Source organism: Ambystoma mexicanum, chromosome 1q, assembly GCF_040938575.1.
Source record: "Ambystoma mexicanum isolate Mex_15411 chromosome 1q, UKY_AmexF1_1, whole genome shotgun sequence".
In the NCBI taxonomy this organism is placed as follows: Eukaryota; Metazoa; Chordata; class Amphibia; order Caudata; family Ambystomatidae; genus Ambystoma; species Ambystoma mexicanum.
Genome location: NC_090922.1, coordinates 502,750,240 through 502,766,832, shown reverse-complemented (window position 1 = coordinate 502,766,832; position 16,593 = coordinate 502,750,240). Strand labels below are relative to the sequence as shown.

Sequence of the window (16,593 nt, the reverse complement as noted above, 5' to 3'; positions counted from 1 at the left end):
TCCATGCAATGTCCCCCACCGTTGTATTGCGCCTTTAAAGCATTACATCCATGCTGGGCTCTCTGCCCATCTGTTTTTCGGGATGTGAACGAGTTCTGCCTCTGTGACTGCGTCATAATCACTGAAAGCAATTTTACCCTGAGAGTGTCCCTCTTTTCTTTAGCAAGGTCTTTGTCTTTGATCAGGTGTAGAAGTTGGAGCCCATGAAATGATACTGCAAAACGTTTCCGGAGCCAAAATAATCAACTTTCAGGGAGGCACCCCTTCTCACATTGAGCTCCAGACACATACCCATTACCAATGCGTTCACATGGTTTGCAGTTGAGTCCAGCAAGCCATGAAAGGAAATGGTTCTTCTCGTCTTGGGGTACATTAGCCAAAAACTCTGGATATCCCACAATAGACTCACATTTCAGGCTGCCAGAAAGATGGCTATACTGGCCTGTCTCAAGCTGAGAGTTCTAGACTTCCCAAAAGGCAATAGAGAAGCTGCAATCGCACTGGAGAAATGGCCCATGCCCTGTACAAGATAAACAGATGCTACGTTCAATTGTGGAAAATGTTACATCACGAGAGGCTCTTTTCAGCTGCTGTTTTGAGTTTCCTGCCTAGCCTTTTCCGCACCAGTAAGGGGCTAGAACATCTTTGTCTTCTTGAGGATGTTGGGTTGTAAAGGGATTTTTCTCCTATTAGCCCGAATTGAAATACCTCAGAGAGCAAGCCTGACTCTACTTGTGGGGGGGTTCATGAACCAGTATTTTCAAAAATTCCATGATTGAAAGAACCCGTCCTAAAAATGCTTTAGTATGGACGTGGAAAGGTCCAGTGTGGACGGAGCCGGTTGTGCCATATTTTTCTGTAGTGGAGGGACTGGACTCAGGCCATAGGCGCAGCCAGGAATTGCCTGAATTTAGTCTCCTTTTGGACATAGGATGGTCTGGTGCTGGAAGCTGCAACAAGCCCCGAACATGCAGCCTGTGTGGATAGGATGGTGCTGCTCGGGATGGCGTCCCATGTGGTTCCAGCAAGTGGTACAGCTTGAAATAAAATGTTGAAGAGAACAATTTGCTCAAGCTCAGAGGCCAATATGCCACTGCGTCCCCATGTATGGATAGATAAGCCTATGTCGGTTTGCGAAAACAAATTTCTGGTTGCCACTTCTCACAGTGCGGGCTCTCTGCGAACTGGGAATTCTATCGTCTGTATCCTCTGCATTTCTACCCCTCAGGGCAGGGAATGCTCTTTTCCTGGCTGTAGCTGCTAGGCGCCTTGCAGACAGCTGCATTTTCCTAGCCACATGCACATGCAGTGGCCTCTGTGTAGTGAGGAGCAGTGGTGTGTGTGGGGGGAGGGCTGCTGCAGGCACAATTTATGTATAGGGAATGTATGCCTTAGCCCTCCACTATCCTGAGACAGAGGAGCCCCAAGGCCGATTTTAGCCTGCTCTTGCAGTATCCTATGGGGCTCTTCATTGCTTGATGCAAGCGCGCTTTTTAGACACCCCATACAACGAAAAACTCTCCGAGCCCTTTGTTCCCGAAGAAGTGGACGGGAGTCGCGAAAAGTCTCCTCTTACCTCAGGAACCAAGTTGTGACCTAAAAAGAAATCGCATATCACGCCACGCACAGGTTACAACAAATGGTCTGGCTCAAGAAACTCGAAAGTTAATGCGTGTGCAGGCAGGAAACATGGTTGCCAAGGGATATGCAGTGGGTGAACTCTAAGCTCTGGGGGCAGAGCTGCAGGGAGGTTTTCAGATAAAATAGTTAATGTTTGTGGGGCAAAGGCGCATCTGCTGCCTGATGACCAAGCCTTGTATACTGTATGCAGGGAGAACATGTCTGACGTTGCGTTGCACGGGGGGCATGCGCGTGGCAGCTTCTGTGTCAGGGGCAGGCTACGTACTCTAACGTGCCCCGTGCTGTTTCATGGTTAATTTAATGCTGCCGAGTATTGTGGTCTAGCCACAATCCCTTCTTCGGTTCAGTATATTAGTTATCCAATTGACAAACACAAGACCGGGGGAGATTTAGTAAAAAATGTATGAAAAACAAAAACACAACATTGCCAAGTTTACTGCATTTACGCAGTCTGTTTGTTGAAATGTTATCGGAGTGGGAAATAAAAAAGCTTACACTTACTGAAAACCCTCAGTACAATCAGTGACATTGTTCTAAAAGGAACATACATAATCACTGATGCAGCTTCGGCATGGTATTCATTTATAGCATTCTCACTCTGGCAAGCACACACAACCTTACAATGTTCACAGCAGCCTCCTGGACATGTAGGGACAATGTTCTGCTAGTGCTACAGGCAACAGACAACCATCCAACTCTTAATGCAACTTTTCAAACATATTAAGTGGCCAGGCTCGGACTAGCCCATAAAACAATGCCCGAACCAAAAGCACACAATGCTAGTGAGGGCCAGTATTTTTGGTCAAAGTGGGCCACTTGTTTGGCCAATGTGTGCCAATTTGTTGAGTTACTTTGCTATGCATCTAGTAATAGTTATGACCAGTGTTGCTGAATAAATATTCTTTAAAATGCACAATTTGCATCACATTTTATAAAAAACACTCCCCTTTGGTACTATTCAAACGGTCTGTCACAAAAGGAATGAATTGCCATTTGCCACTGTGGGCCACTTTTTCATTGGTGCCGAGCCAATTTTATGCCCCAGTTCGACCCTGTCAGAGACCATGATACCTATGGAATGGGCAGGTAATATGACTGCAGCACTGACTGAAATTTCCGAGATCACATTGAACAGAACTGCCACCAATAGTTCTCACTGGAGCGCTCACATGCAAGCACATTTCACAGGCCCAATGACATGGCCAATACGCCACATTCTGCTCCTTTAACGTGTGGTGTGCATGTATGGCCCATGGATGCCTTCTGCGTCTCTTTTATGCCAGGTTTGCATTTTTGGTGATGCTGGACGAGTGAAGTGACAGATTCTTTTTTTATTGCGGTGGGAGACCCCACAGCCCCTTCCTTCCCCCTATCTTTACTAATATCCCTTGCCCCACCCCCACACATTTTTATTAAAAAAAGAAATTTCGGCAACAAAATTAAAAAAACAATTCAGTCACTTCTTCCTCGAAAACACTGGATTCGGTTACTTCTACGGTATAGATGCTGGACAGCACAAAAGCAGCGTGTGGGGCGGCCATGCTCCTACACCTAAAATGGCAGTGATTTTGCTTTCTTGCTGCTGAAGTACCAGTGCAATTTAAGTGGTCACTTCTGAACACTGGTGGACTGTCCCATTTTGGATATTTAAAATTCTTAGGCATTGCCTATTTTGTCATTGCTATTTAGGCATTTAGAGTCTGTCAAAATGGAAGACAAGTAAGGGAAACTGAAGTTTGCAGAGAGAGTGTTTGATGAAAAACAAGAGCACTGCATGCTTGTTCAAAGGGAGGGCCGATCATAATCCATTACAAGTTAAGAATGCAATCAGGGATAACATTGCAAGATCAATACTACTGCTGCAACCACAATGGGTTGACGATGTAAAAACGGTAGTGAGATCACTGTATGAGGTTAAGGTAGGGTCACCTGCCCACAGTGGTCGGAGTGAGCGGGGGCAGTCGGGAGCTGTGCTCCTCTACTTTTTTAATTAAATGTTACTGTTCCTATACTTTTGTTTTAAAATAGAAGTGTAGGAAGAAGTTGAAATGTGCACTTTCAGTGCACTACATTGAACATTCCCTTAAACAGCAGGCGCATGCATTTGGGGGTTTGTACTGTGTGTGGGTGGGGGGGGCGTGGAGATGGGGTTTGTGGGGAGTGGGTGCAGCGTAATTTGAAAGTTACACCTGTGAGAAACCTGAAGGCGTCTCACATACTATTCCCCGGGGATCTGTCATCCAGGTGGCCAGGACACGGACATCGCTATTGGATTCAGTTCCTCTGGGAGTGGAAGTGAAACAATGACGGGTGATACGCGGCATCTCCCTTCTTATAACACCTTTTCCCTATCCTATCCCGTAGGATAGTCAAACACTCTAGCCCCCAGCTCCTTTTTCCGACACAAACACGACTTTCGCATGAAAGACAACGGACAAACACCCAAGCCGTCTACCTGACATGCCCCAATACAAGGGTCAGGCAAAGTCAGGCAATTGACCAGAATCGGACAAGTAGGACCAGGCGGACAAGGAGAGAAGCAACCCTACTCTTTCCAACCAAGGCAATCAAAACCTCAGCAGAAGGAATCGTAAGACCGCGAACAATAGCCCAAGTGTGTTGCAGCAGATGTCAACGGTACACAGATCGTGTCTATGCTGATAAGCAGGACAGAGGGAGAAGCCTGCTACCGTGGTACCGGCCTTGACTCCCGATAGGAAGAAAGCTAAGCGATTCATCACAGCCGGTGAGTCGAGGAGAGAACCGATAAAGAAACCAAACTGTGTTGAACAAAAGTAGCAAATGGCTGAATGCAGAAAGTAAAATGAACTGTAAATGTGAAAGGAGAAAGCCAGCTGCAGATGAGCCAGGCACCACATGGGTGATCACTCGGGAAACTCTGGGAGATTACCCGATTGTTGAAACTACTGTTACCAGAATGAGTTTGGACAGGCGAGAAGAGGGTCAAAGTGGCCATACGTGAATCTAGTAAAATGCTCTGTCAAAAGTATTTGACAGGCAGATGATCGTAAAGCTAAGGGAAGTGAATCCCACATTGTATGAAAGTGGAAAGAACAGTGTGTTGACAAGGGTGAACCCGGAAGAGTGTTGTACACATTGAACTGTTTTAGACATTAAGATTTGTGAATATCACAAAGGAGATTTTGTAGAAAGCCACAGTGAACCAGACAGAGGGAGGCAAACAGTTGAGAAGGATCTGCACCCAGAAGAGGGGGATCCAGGGGTGAGAGACCATCACCCCACCAGCACGTGAATGCTACAAACAGTTTTGAATACAAGCTAGAGTGAACCCAACAGAGGGAGGCAGATATTCAAGAGGGGTCTGAGGCCCGGAAGAAGGGGACCCAGGGGTGAAGAATCATCACCTCAAGTGCAACCCAGAAGAAACTTTTTGTTTGTTAATATTGAATATATCAGGCCATCGGAAGCAGGAAAACTAACCTCTGAAGGTTCTGATATCGCCAATAACTGTTTAAGGATCAAAACCTGGGAGAGTGGGGTCCACGGCTGAAAAGACATCACTCAACGTACCATTGTAAAGGAACGTTTTGTTGTTATTTTGAACAATCAGGTCCTAAAAGGGAAGAGACCTTTTATGGAGAAAGAGACTTGGCCATCAACGGTCCTGATAGCTGAGAACAGAACTGTCTCGTGCTGGGAAAGCTTGAGCGTGTGCTGTGCTCCCGAGTCCCACCTTGTCCCATGCTCAAAACGTGGGGAAGGGAAACCCCCGGCTACTATATCCTGATTTATCATTTGTGAACACTTCTTTCTTGTGAGCATTATCCCACACTCTTTTGTATTTAGCGTAAAGGTTGGCAATAGGTTTTTCTTAGTATAGGCCCTTTTATTTGACAAGAAGCCACTAGAACTGCCTTATTTTGATTTGATGGTTGTAGCTTGCTCCCATCTTAGATTTAGGTTTAGCTTAGGCGTTTTTCCACCATAACTATACAGTTTAATAAACACCCTTTAACTGTGATCAGTTGTTTCTGTCTATTCTTGATACCATGCAATCCTTACATAGCACACGTCACTGGAATGCGGGAAATACGCAAATATTAATGCATGTCATAGGTGCACGACTGTATGAACGTATGCTGAAAATGCACCTTTTTCAGAATCGGAGCTTCAGAAAGTACAACACTATTCAAAGGACTAAACTCCCACATGCAGCACTCTCCGGAGCCAAGAACTATTATATACCCTGGTGCCTTATATGACATTTAACAATTGGAGATCCAACACGAAGGGGAAAGCTGCAGCTTTTACAGATATCCATGAACTATGACAACTGCTCACCATAGATTTAACAGACACGACTGTGATTAGTGGACATTTTATAGACAAAGTAGATGTCTGACTCAACAGTGTTGTTTTCTCATGGTACGCATGCTCAAAGGGCAAAGTCACAACCACAAACTCTCACCACTCACTCAGAATACAAAACCGCAACCAGTGCTGCACACTGCAGCACACACAGGACATTTTGAGATCATAGCTCTGTACATTGGAGACCACAACTGTGTGTCTGTAAACAACCATTCCAAATGGCACTTTCCCTGGACATTCAGAGATAAGAGCTCCATATACTTCCTAGGTTGTCATTAGTGCATTAAGCACACTGTTATAAGTCAAGGGGTTCTCCTCGCCATTAATTACATTTTGCTCGCTTCATGGTCTGGCAAGACAAAAAAAATGAATCTTCACCTAATATACGTTTGACCAAAAATGTCAAATGTTTTCCCTACAGAGTCCCACCCCAAGCTGACCTTGTGAATTGTTTCCAACACCCCCAAAATAACCGATAGCACATTACTGAACTCGGACCCCAGGCCACCAACAGCCAAGGCTGTCATGCTAAACTATGAGCTAGTGTTCTCAACCCCGCCCATTGAAACGGTGTGGCCTGGTCACAGTCTTTCTCCCACCAGCAAAAGTTGCTTAGTCATTGTTCGCTCCTCCTGCAAATGCTCCAGCACTCCATTCACGAAGTATTGGATTCTGGATGTCCATCCCGGTTTGGCATGTTGTTATAGTTCTGACTGACAGATAGGTTAGGCATCCAGCAAGCAGGCAAGCTCTTTGTGGAAGCTAAAGCTGGATAGGTGCTGAAAATGTCCCCTCCGTACAGTAAGCTATGCATGGACCAACCTTCCCCAGGGTGTGCTCCTAAATCACCCAGTAAGGGGTAGACAGGGTCCTTGTTCCCTGTGGTGAAGCCTTCACCACGCCCACCTCTGCAATGTGTCCTCCTGTGTTCCAGCAGGGTGGTGAGGCGGGTGAAACATTTCCTACATTGGCTGCACTGATATGGCCTCTCACCTGTGTGACTCCGTAGGTGATGTGTAAGAGATTGCTTGTGGCGGAAGCTCTTGTCGCACTTGTCACAAGGATAGGGCCGTTCTCCTGTGTGGATCCGCAGGTGCACACGCAAGGTGGACGGCTTGTGAAAGCTCTTTTGGCACTCCTTGCACTTGAAGGGTCGTTCCCCATCACCTTCCTCACCCTCGCCCCCCTCCTGGGCCTGCCAGGGAAGGTGCAGCTGGGAAGGAACTTCGCTGGGCTGATGGACCAATACACCCAAGCGTGGCTTTTCCTGCTCATGAGCATGGCCAAGACTTGTAATCTGTGGTGGGCAATCACTGTTTTTGTTGCATGCTTTCCAAGTATCTGGTTCCTCAGTCTTGGGGAGCTGCTCAGGGGCAGTCAATTTAGGTGGGATATCATTTATTTCATTGTAGCCATCCCCAGGGAAAGTAGGTTCTTTCTTCTGAACCTGTGGAGTGACGGGGAGGGGGAGGGCAGATTCTGAAATGAAGATCCTACTTGGGTGCACCTTTTCCTCCTGCATGTTCTGCTGGGAGCTAACAGCAAACTGGGCAGCAGAAATGTGATCACAGATGGCAGACGGATGTGGCCTTATGTCTTTGTGAAGTTTCTGGAGGTTAGACAGAAGACTCTCTTCAACACTAGCTTTATCGTTGGCTTCACATGGAAACAAACGCTCTTCAATGGGATTCTTCAATGGCAGACTGAGGATGGGCTGCCCATCATATACTTTGGGTGAAGGTGACTTCTGCATAGACAGCTTCTGGGAAATGGCATGCAGAGACACAGCTTCCAAAGTTTTACTGCATGAAGACACTGGGTAAGGTTTCTCCTCTGTTATTGACTGTGAGATGGTGGGAGGAGATTGAGCATCAAATAGCACATTATTGCTACCCCACATGTATGGTCTTCCAATGCTGTGTGTTATTTGATGCTCCAACAGACTGTTGAGATGGCCAAAGTCAATGCCACATGCTATGCAAGGGTATTGCCTATCCCCAAGCGAGTGGGAGAGCAAATGTTGTGCTAGAGAAGACTTATGGCGATAGCGCTTGCCACAGAAGCCGCATAAGTATGGCTTGCCACTTGTGTGCATCTGCTGATGAGTAGTAATCGTGGGGCAACTGTTGAAGGCTCTCTCAAATTCACTGTGCTTCAATACTTCAGCAGCCTCCTGTACTACTGGGAGCCCCGATGCGGCCACAGGGTCGTCCTTGTTCTGAACGATATGTGGCTGCTTCTCCTTCATATGGGTTCGCTGATGAGAAGTGAGCAGGGCACGCCGGCTGAAGCACTTGCTGCACTCACCGCACTGGTACGGCTTCTGGCCGGTGTGAATTCTTCTGTGGCTAACAAGGGAGGATTGGTGACGAAAGTTCTGCCCACAAAGCTCACATTGAAAAGGACGTTCTCCTGAGTGGATTCTTTGATGGATTCGAAGGGTAGTTTTCATACCAAAGCTTTTCCCACAGTCACCACATTGGAAGCATTTACTAGAACTGGGCATCAGGACTTGCTGGGGGAGGCATGAAGTGCCATTAAGGATTGTCTCTGAGACTGTTCCAGTTTTTAATGGCTTATCAATTGTCATTAAGGAGTCCAGGTTTAATGGTTTTACAAAATGTGTCTTCTGATGTACAGCAAGCTGCGACTGCCTGGAAAAGTGTTTACCGCATTGCTTGCACTGATGCAACCCACATTCTGTGTGTGATATTTGATGGCTCACTAGGGAAGACTGTTTTCGGAAGCTTTTTCCACATAAATCACACTGGAATGATGGCTCTAGGGTGTGCATGCGCTGGTGGATGAGGAGAGTGGAGTGCCTTCCAAAACTTTTGCCACAGTCATTACATATAAAGCACTTGCCCAGTCTGTGACTCTTGAGATGGTGATTGAGAGATGACCGACAGCTGAAGGTGCTTTTACATTCAGTGCATTTGTACGGCTGCTCACCAGTGTGAGTCCTCTGGTGCACTGTGAGTAGGGAACGTCTGTTAAAACACCTTCCACACTCATTACATTGGTACGGCTTCTGTCCAGTGTGTATTCTTTGATGGCTCACCAGGGAGGACTGGTGCCGGAAAGTCTGCCCACATAGATCACACCGATATGGACGCTCCCCGGTATGGATGCGCTGGTGGATTCGAAGGGTGGTTTTCATACCAAAGGTTTTCCCACATTCATTGCATTGAAAACTCTTACCAAGTCTGTTCATTGGGCTCACCAGGCAGCCAGCAGTCTGGTCCCCTAAAATACTATTCACATGAGTTAGAAGGGATTGGTTGCTGCTGATTCCATTATCAGATTGCTGTGAGAGGTGGGAATGGTCATTGGTACTAAGGACAGCTTGGCAGTGGGGGGACTGATTGTTGACACAATTAATTTCCTGGGGTTGGGAGGATTGGTCCTTGATGCTATGGACACTGTGGGGATCTGTGGATTGGTTGCTAAAACTATGGACTGTCTGGAGGCAAGGAGATTGCTCATTGATGCTACTAACAACCTGTGGAAAGAGGGACTTGTCCCTGATTCCATAGACAGTCTCCATGCTGTGTGATTGATCGGCAGTGATCCTGTGCACTGCTTGGGAGATATGGGTATGGTCAGTGATGATGCTATGGACAGCCTGGGAGAGAAGCGAAGAATCACCAATGATGCCATATACAGCCTGGGGGAGAGGTATCTGGTCACTGATGATGCCATAGACAGCCTGGGGGAGATGAGACTGGTTATGGATGAGGCCATGGACAGCCTGGGGGACAGGAGACGACTGGTTGCATATTGTATTTTCAGGGTATTCTTTTCGATTTGAATGTGTCTCCCTAGTGTGTTTCCTCTGATGTAAAGTGAGCTGAGAGAGTCTGGTAAAGTTTTTGCCACACACCTTACACTGATGCAACCCCAGTCCTGTGTGGATCTTCTGATGGGTTATCAAAGAGGTCTCATGCCGAAAGCTTCTGCCACAGTCACCACATACAAAGCACTTGCCCAGTCTGTGACTCTGGAGGTGGTGGTTGAGTGATGAACGACAACTGAAGTTGCTCTTGCACTCTGTGCACTTGTATGGTCGCTCGCCGGTATGACTCCTTTGGTGAACAGTGAGTAGGGTGCGCCTGCCAAAGCGCTTTCCACAGACATTGCATTGGTACGGCTTCTGCCCAGTGTGGATCTGTCTATGGCTCACCAGAGATGACTGATGCCTAAAGTTCTGGCCACAAAGGTCACAGGCAAATGGGCGCTCTCCGGTGTGAATCCGCTGGTGAACACGAAGTGTGGTTTTCATGCCAAAGGTCCTGCCACATTCAGTACATACAAAACCTTTACTGATGCTGTGACTTTGGATATCCTGGTGTAGGGAGGATGTGCTGCCATGGATTATCTCAGAGCCCATTTCTTTTTTCAACCTTTCCCCTGAACACTTAGTCTTCTGATGTGCACAGAGTTGTGATTTACGGGAAAAGGTTTTGCTGCATTCTTTACACTGATGTAACCTTTTCTCCGTGTGTGACCTCTGATGGTTTATCAGTGTGGACTGCTTCCGGAACATTTTTTCACATATTTCACATCGGAAAATCTGATCTGCGGCATGAGTACGCTGGTGAATGAGAAGGGTGGAATGCCTACCAAAGCTTTTCCCACAGTCATTGCATATGAAGCACTTGCCCAGTCTGTGACTCTTTAGATGATGGTTGAGCGATGATCTACAACTGAAACTGCTCTTACATTCAGTACACTTGTACGGCCGTTCCCCAGTATGAGTTCTCTGGTGTACAGTGAGGAGGGAGCGTCGACCAAAACACTTCCCACATTCGTTGCATGGATAAGGTTTCTGCCCAGTGTGAATCAGTCGGTGGCTTACTAGGGAAGACTGGTGTCGGAAACTTTTGCCGCACAATTCACAAGCAAATGGCCGTTCTCCAGTGTGAATCCGTTGGTGAACACGAAGGGTGGTTTTCATGCCAAAAGTCTTACCACATTCATTACACTGAAAAAGTTTACCAGCGTTGTCGGTTTGCAGTTCGTCAGCTAGGGAGGATCCTCCACCAAGAACTAACTCAGAGTCAGTTTCCTTTTTCAGCTGTTTTCCTGTACTGTGCATCTTCTGATGCACACGAAGTTGTGACTCTCTAGAGAAGCCTTTGCCACATTCTTTGCACTGATAAAATTGTCTACTGTGTGTTTTCCGATGGCCTACCAGTGAGGACTGGTGCCGAAAGCTTCTACCACATACATCACAGTGATAGGGTTGCTCTCCAGTGTGTGTTCGTTGATGAATCAGGAGAGTGGAGTGCTTGCCAAAGCTTTTTCCACAGTCACCACAGATGAAGGATTTGCCCTGTTTGTGCCCCTGAATATGCTGTGTGAGGGATGAGCGACAACTAAAACTGCTGTTGCACTCTGTGCACTTGTACGGCCGTTCCCCTGTGTGTGTCCTCTGGTGCACAGTGAGAAGGGCACGCCGGCCGAAGCATTTGCCACACTCATTACATTGGTACGGCTTCTGGCCACTGTGAATTCTATGGTGGCTCACCAGAGAGGACTGGTGTCGGAAGTCCTGTCCACATAGTTCGCACCGGAAGGGGCGTTCACCCGTGTGGATGCGCTGGTGGACTCGAAGTGTGGTTTTCATGCCAAATTTCTTCCCACATTCGCTGCACTCAAAACGCCTGTCTGGGCCTTCAATCTGCATATGCTGATGTGCAGGGGATTGATCATCAATGAGACTCTCAGTGCCACCTTCTCTTTTTAAATGTCGCCCTCCAAAGTGTTTCCTTAGATGTGAGGTGAGCTGTGAGAGTCTAGCAAATACTTTACCACACTCCTTACAATGATGCAGCCCTTGGCCCGTATGCATCCTCTGGTGGCTCACTAGTGAGGTCTGGTGCCGGAAGCTTCTGCCGCAATCACCACATGTGAAGCATTTTCCCAATCTGTGACTCTGTAGATGGTGGTTAAGAGATGATCGGCAGCTGAAACTGCTCTTACACTCTGTGCACTTGTACGGCCGCTCCCCTGTGTGGGTCCTGTGGTGCACAGTGAGAAGGGAGCGACGGCCAAAGCACTTGCCACACTCATTGCACTGGTATGGCTTATGACCAGTGTGAATCCTTTGGTGGCTCACCAAGGAGGACTGGTGCCGGAAGCTCTGGCCGCACACATCACACCCATATGGACGCTCACCAGTGTGAATTCGTTGGTGAATGCGAAGAGTAGAAGGTGTCTTAAAGTGCTTCCCACAGATATGACACTGATGAGCTCTCACCCCCTCACTCGCCCATGAGGTGGTGGCAAGAGCTGAGGAGTTGCTAAAGTTAAGGTCATCTTGGAACACATTTGCTATCTGGTGGGTGTTCTCTTCAGCCACCGGCTCATACTGACCTAGCTGCTTCTCACTAGGAGACCATGGAAAGAGTGCTTGTGTTCCATAAGACGATGCTGCCCACTGATAGTTTCCTTTATGGGGATTCTGCCAAACATCCTCTCTCACTTGCTGCGGTTGTAGTACTGCATCAGGTGAAAATGTTAAAGTAGTTAAACTCTGTGCCGCAACATTAGCTTCGTCTCCATCTGGCATCAGGGTTGTAGGACATAGAAAGGAGTAGTCATGTTTCCCTGTGTCTGTAGCAAGATGTACAGAGGATATGGAAGGTGGAACATCCATTTTGTTGTCTGCTCTGGCATCTGTGGATTCTTCCTTGGGGTTCGATATTTGCTGGTCAATGGTTTCTCCTGGGTTTTGAAGGATGTATTCTTTATCTGCAAGGTATTCCCTTTTACTTTGCAATTCTGAGAAAAGAACATACAAAAAAACAGGTTAGTTCCAGAATTTTGTGAAGCAATGTTTATTCCTACAGGTGACACAAAGAATCCAGGCATGATTGCAAGAAAAACAGATACAATCATACATAAACATCAATAAAGGCCACATTCAGACTGCAGAAGGAGTCTTTCTTGGGGGTTTAACATCATCTAACAGTGGATATTTTTAGCATATATTATTTTTAGAGAATCCATTTTCAGGCACAGTGGCCGCAGAGTGTGGCATGGACAAGAAGAGTATGAGGTTTGGAGATGAGAAGCATTGGGGGCTACAGATGGGCTGAAGGTGAGGGTATGAAATGAGGGAGGGGGAAAGAGGGTTAAAGAAAGTTGTGCGGTTATGGGCAGGGAACAGAATCATGAAAGAGAGCAAGAAAACAGAGAAGAGGCGGGGTCTACCCTGCTTCATGAAGAGGGATTTGAGGGCCTAGGAGGACCAACTCGACAATGTGCAGATGCAGAACAGAGACTTGGAGAAAGTGGCGGATCTGGGCTTTACTTGAAAAGGGCAGCACTGAGGGTGGATTGTAAGAGGATTCAATTCAACACTACAGCTAAGTCAATGCCTAGTCTGGGGTACTGACTGGAAACCCTTATTGATATATCTTTACGTCCAGTTCATGGTTTCTGGATGACTACCCCTATATAACACCCCTCTCTTGGAATCCCCCTGACCCCACTGAGCCACGAAGTAGTTCTGTTTTGCAAGTTTAAACGGTTTATTTGATAATTTAAACAATATATATATATATATATATATATATATATATATATATCACACTTTATAATAAATTAATAATTGAATATCACACTTAATCTGAGCAGTAATCAATAATGGATAGTCCGGCACTAGCACACTTCTTTATAATCAATGATGAGTGGTTATAGGATGGATACGATACCAACAATACTTTTATGGTTTCAAATGGATGCAATATGGAATGAAATGCAGTACAGAAAATAACTTGATAGGATTTCAGCAAAAGACAATGTAATCACTTTCTTGGACAATTCACCCCCCCTTTTATGCACTGTAAGGAGATGAAGATGACACAGTTCTTAGGAATGCAATCAAATAGAATTCAGTTCAATTCCCCCCCCAGCAGCTTATACAACAGATAGGAGTTTTGAAACACAGGCAAAATGCTTTGAATATGGTGACAATGCAGTGAGAAATATGCTGAAAATGGTTTTAATTCCCTTTAGGAGGTTCAGGGTGGGTGAAATATACTTGGGATGAGTTCAGGCTCACTTTAGCAAGGATCTAGGAGTAACTAGCAGGTTAAACAAATTTTTGGCAAAGGAAAGCAATGAAGCTGCTGTTTTCACTCGTGGCTGGATTTTTAACCAAATTGCAAATCGCGGTAAAATTTGCGAGTGCGAGAATCGTGATTATGGCAAAAGTATGAGAAGTAGGATGTCGGTCCTAGGCTTTTAGCAAAGCTGAGATTCTAAGCTTTCAGAGGAAAGTCAAACCAAGTTCCTAGCCCGAACGGTTCCAGAGATACGGACGATTAAATAAAGGTAGTTTTCCGGATTTGAAATTTTAAAAGTTCAAAGCGACAGGTTACAGCTTGCAGCTAGAAAATGACAAGTGACAGCTTTGCAAATGACAGGTGACAGTTAGGAGGCAGTTCTGGTTAGATTAAAATAGATTGAATTATATTATTTTAACTAAGAGATTGGTTCTGCACAGTTCTGCTAGGTACTCACAATATAATTTTAAAAGGAATGGGCCTCGCCACGGATCTGGTCAACAGGTTTTCTTCACTCGCCACGGACGGTTTCTGCGCACAGCGTCTGGGTCAGCTCTACTCTGCTGGTCTGGGTCTCTGGTTCTGATCAGGTCTGTGGGTCCGGATACAGCGGTCTCCGGTTCAGCTGGTCTCTCTCTGGATACAACACTGCTCTCGGGCAAATGGCAAGAGTTCTTGCAAAGAATTCAAACAGCTCGCCTGGCTGTGAATAGTGGCAATGATTTGAGGCCTGCTAAAGAGGGATTTAGCTTGTAGTTGACCTCTCTGCTACAAATTCTGAAGTAAAGTCTTGGTCTCTGAAGGTGGATATATTGAAGTCTCTATGTTTGCTCTCTGGAGGTTGATGGAGGTAAAGTATGGATTTTCCCGGCAGAGCGTCCCGCAGCAGATGGAATTGAATGTCCTCTCTAGCTTCCAGTGGCTCTTTTTATGTCTTTTGAAAGTGGGTGTGTGTGCAGCATCACTAGCCAGCCCCTCTCTCAACTGCCCATTGGTCAAGCTTTCCTTTCTCTCTTGATTGGGGAAAAGAAGTGGAGTGTCAGAGCGATGTCATTTAATGGCTTGCAGAAAGGACACTCCCCTGTCAAATTACACACAATCTATATTTGACCTAAAGACATATTTCATACATACACAGTGGTTTGAAATTACATGCACCCATCACATATCACATGAGGTATACCCTGTTCAAACTCTGCTCTTCCTGGGGGCTTGGGTTCAAAAATGGCAACATATTTCACTTTTTGGTCGGGTTACCAATATTGGATTTGTCCCCGCATTTACACAAATGTTCGCAAAGCATGTGGGCATTAGGTGGTGGAGTGTCAGATTTTTAACATACATACATTTAGAGTAATATCCTCTTTTCCGCTAAAACCCCCCCTGAACATACCACCGGGTCCTAACACGTCTTCAAATGTGCACAGAAAAATCACAAGAATAATGATATTACTTATAAAATGTTCACAAGTCCGCTCTATGAATGATCCATCTTTTTAGATTTATGTTCTGGCCCCAAAGGGGTGTGGTTTCCCAGGTCACATGGTGTAGAAACCAGTTTATCCAGTTTCTGCCAAGCTCAGAGACCCTGCCCCTCCCAGCTTCTGCCAAGAGGAAGCTATTTTACGGTCCCCCTAATAAACCATCTGCCTGGGCCCTGGAAGGCCCATTGTTCAAAAGGAACCCATTTATGACTACCCTAATAAACCATCTGCCTGGGCCCAGGACAGGCCTTTGTTCAACTCCCTGTAGCTGCTCCACCCCTAATCTAATCAGAGAGGTGACAACTCCTTTTGGCAAGGGGAAGAGTGGCTGAGCAGGTTTTAACTCCTGTGGGGGTAGATGTCAGGCAGAATTCAGTTCCATAAGCCAGGCCCCAGCTAATGTCACTTCTAGTTACCCAGTTTTCTGCATTCAAATAAACTAACAATTTTTACACATGCAGCTAGAATGCTGATTCTAAGTTTAAAACTATGATATTTAAACAATTGAAACCTATGTGACACTCAAAAGTAGGTCACTCATTTCTTTTAAACATTTAGATTTTTAGTGTCTTTCAGTCCAAATTTACTTAAACTGCTGAAATCCACAGCTCAGCCAGTTTTGCTATGAACATTATTTTAGGCTCATCCTCGTTCCAGATTTTGTATGCCCACAAGACTTTATTCTGTCAAATGTCTGCTGGTGTTCAGTGAGATTGTTGGATATTCTGCAATGTTTGAAATGGGCATTCTGAGCTTGCCTTCAGAGAAACAAAGGGTGATTTTTAAAGTGCTTTCTAGCGAACAGGCACTGCTGTTTTTCTCTTTGGCACCCCATTTCACTCATGGCTCTTCTGACCCAGCACACCCGCACCGGGGGGTGGCAAGTCAGGCGACCATTTTGGTGTGCGCACAAACTGCGCGGTTTTCATAGATTCTGGCGCACATGTGGGCTTTTTCGGCCATCTTGGATTTCCTAAGCCCACAGCACCAAATGTTGTAGGTTGAGTGTCTTGACCTCTGGTTGGAGAACCCGACCCTTC

General features: G+C 46.1%; 1 protein-coding gene across 5 annotated transcripts in view; it reads right to left on the bottom strand.

Moving 5' to 3' along the window:
- Nucleotides 1-5,985: 5,985 nt before the first annotated feature.
- The window catches only part of LOC138529743 (zinc finger protein 850-like), a 144,485-nt gene continuing 133,877 nt past the window's right edge, over nucleotides 5,986-16,593 (bottom strand). For all 5 annotated transcript variants that reach the window (XM_069640856.1, XM_069640857.1, XM_069640858.1 and 2 more), the window contains one exon: nucleotides 5,986-12,780. In XM_069640856.1, the coding sequence (XP_069496957.1) occupies nucleotides 6,650-12,780 (6,131 nt within the window). In that variant the 3' untranslated portion in view covers nucleotides 5,986-6,649. The remainder of the gene's footprint in view (nucleotides 12,781-16,593) is intronic.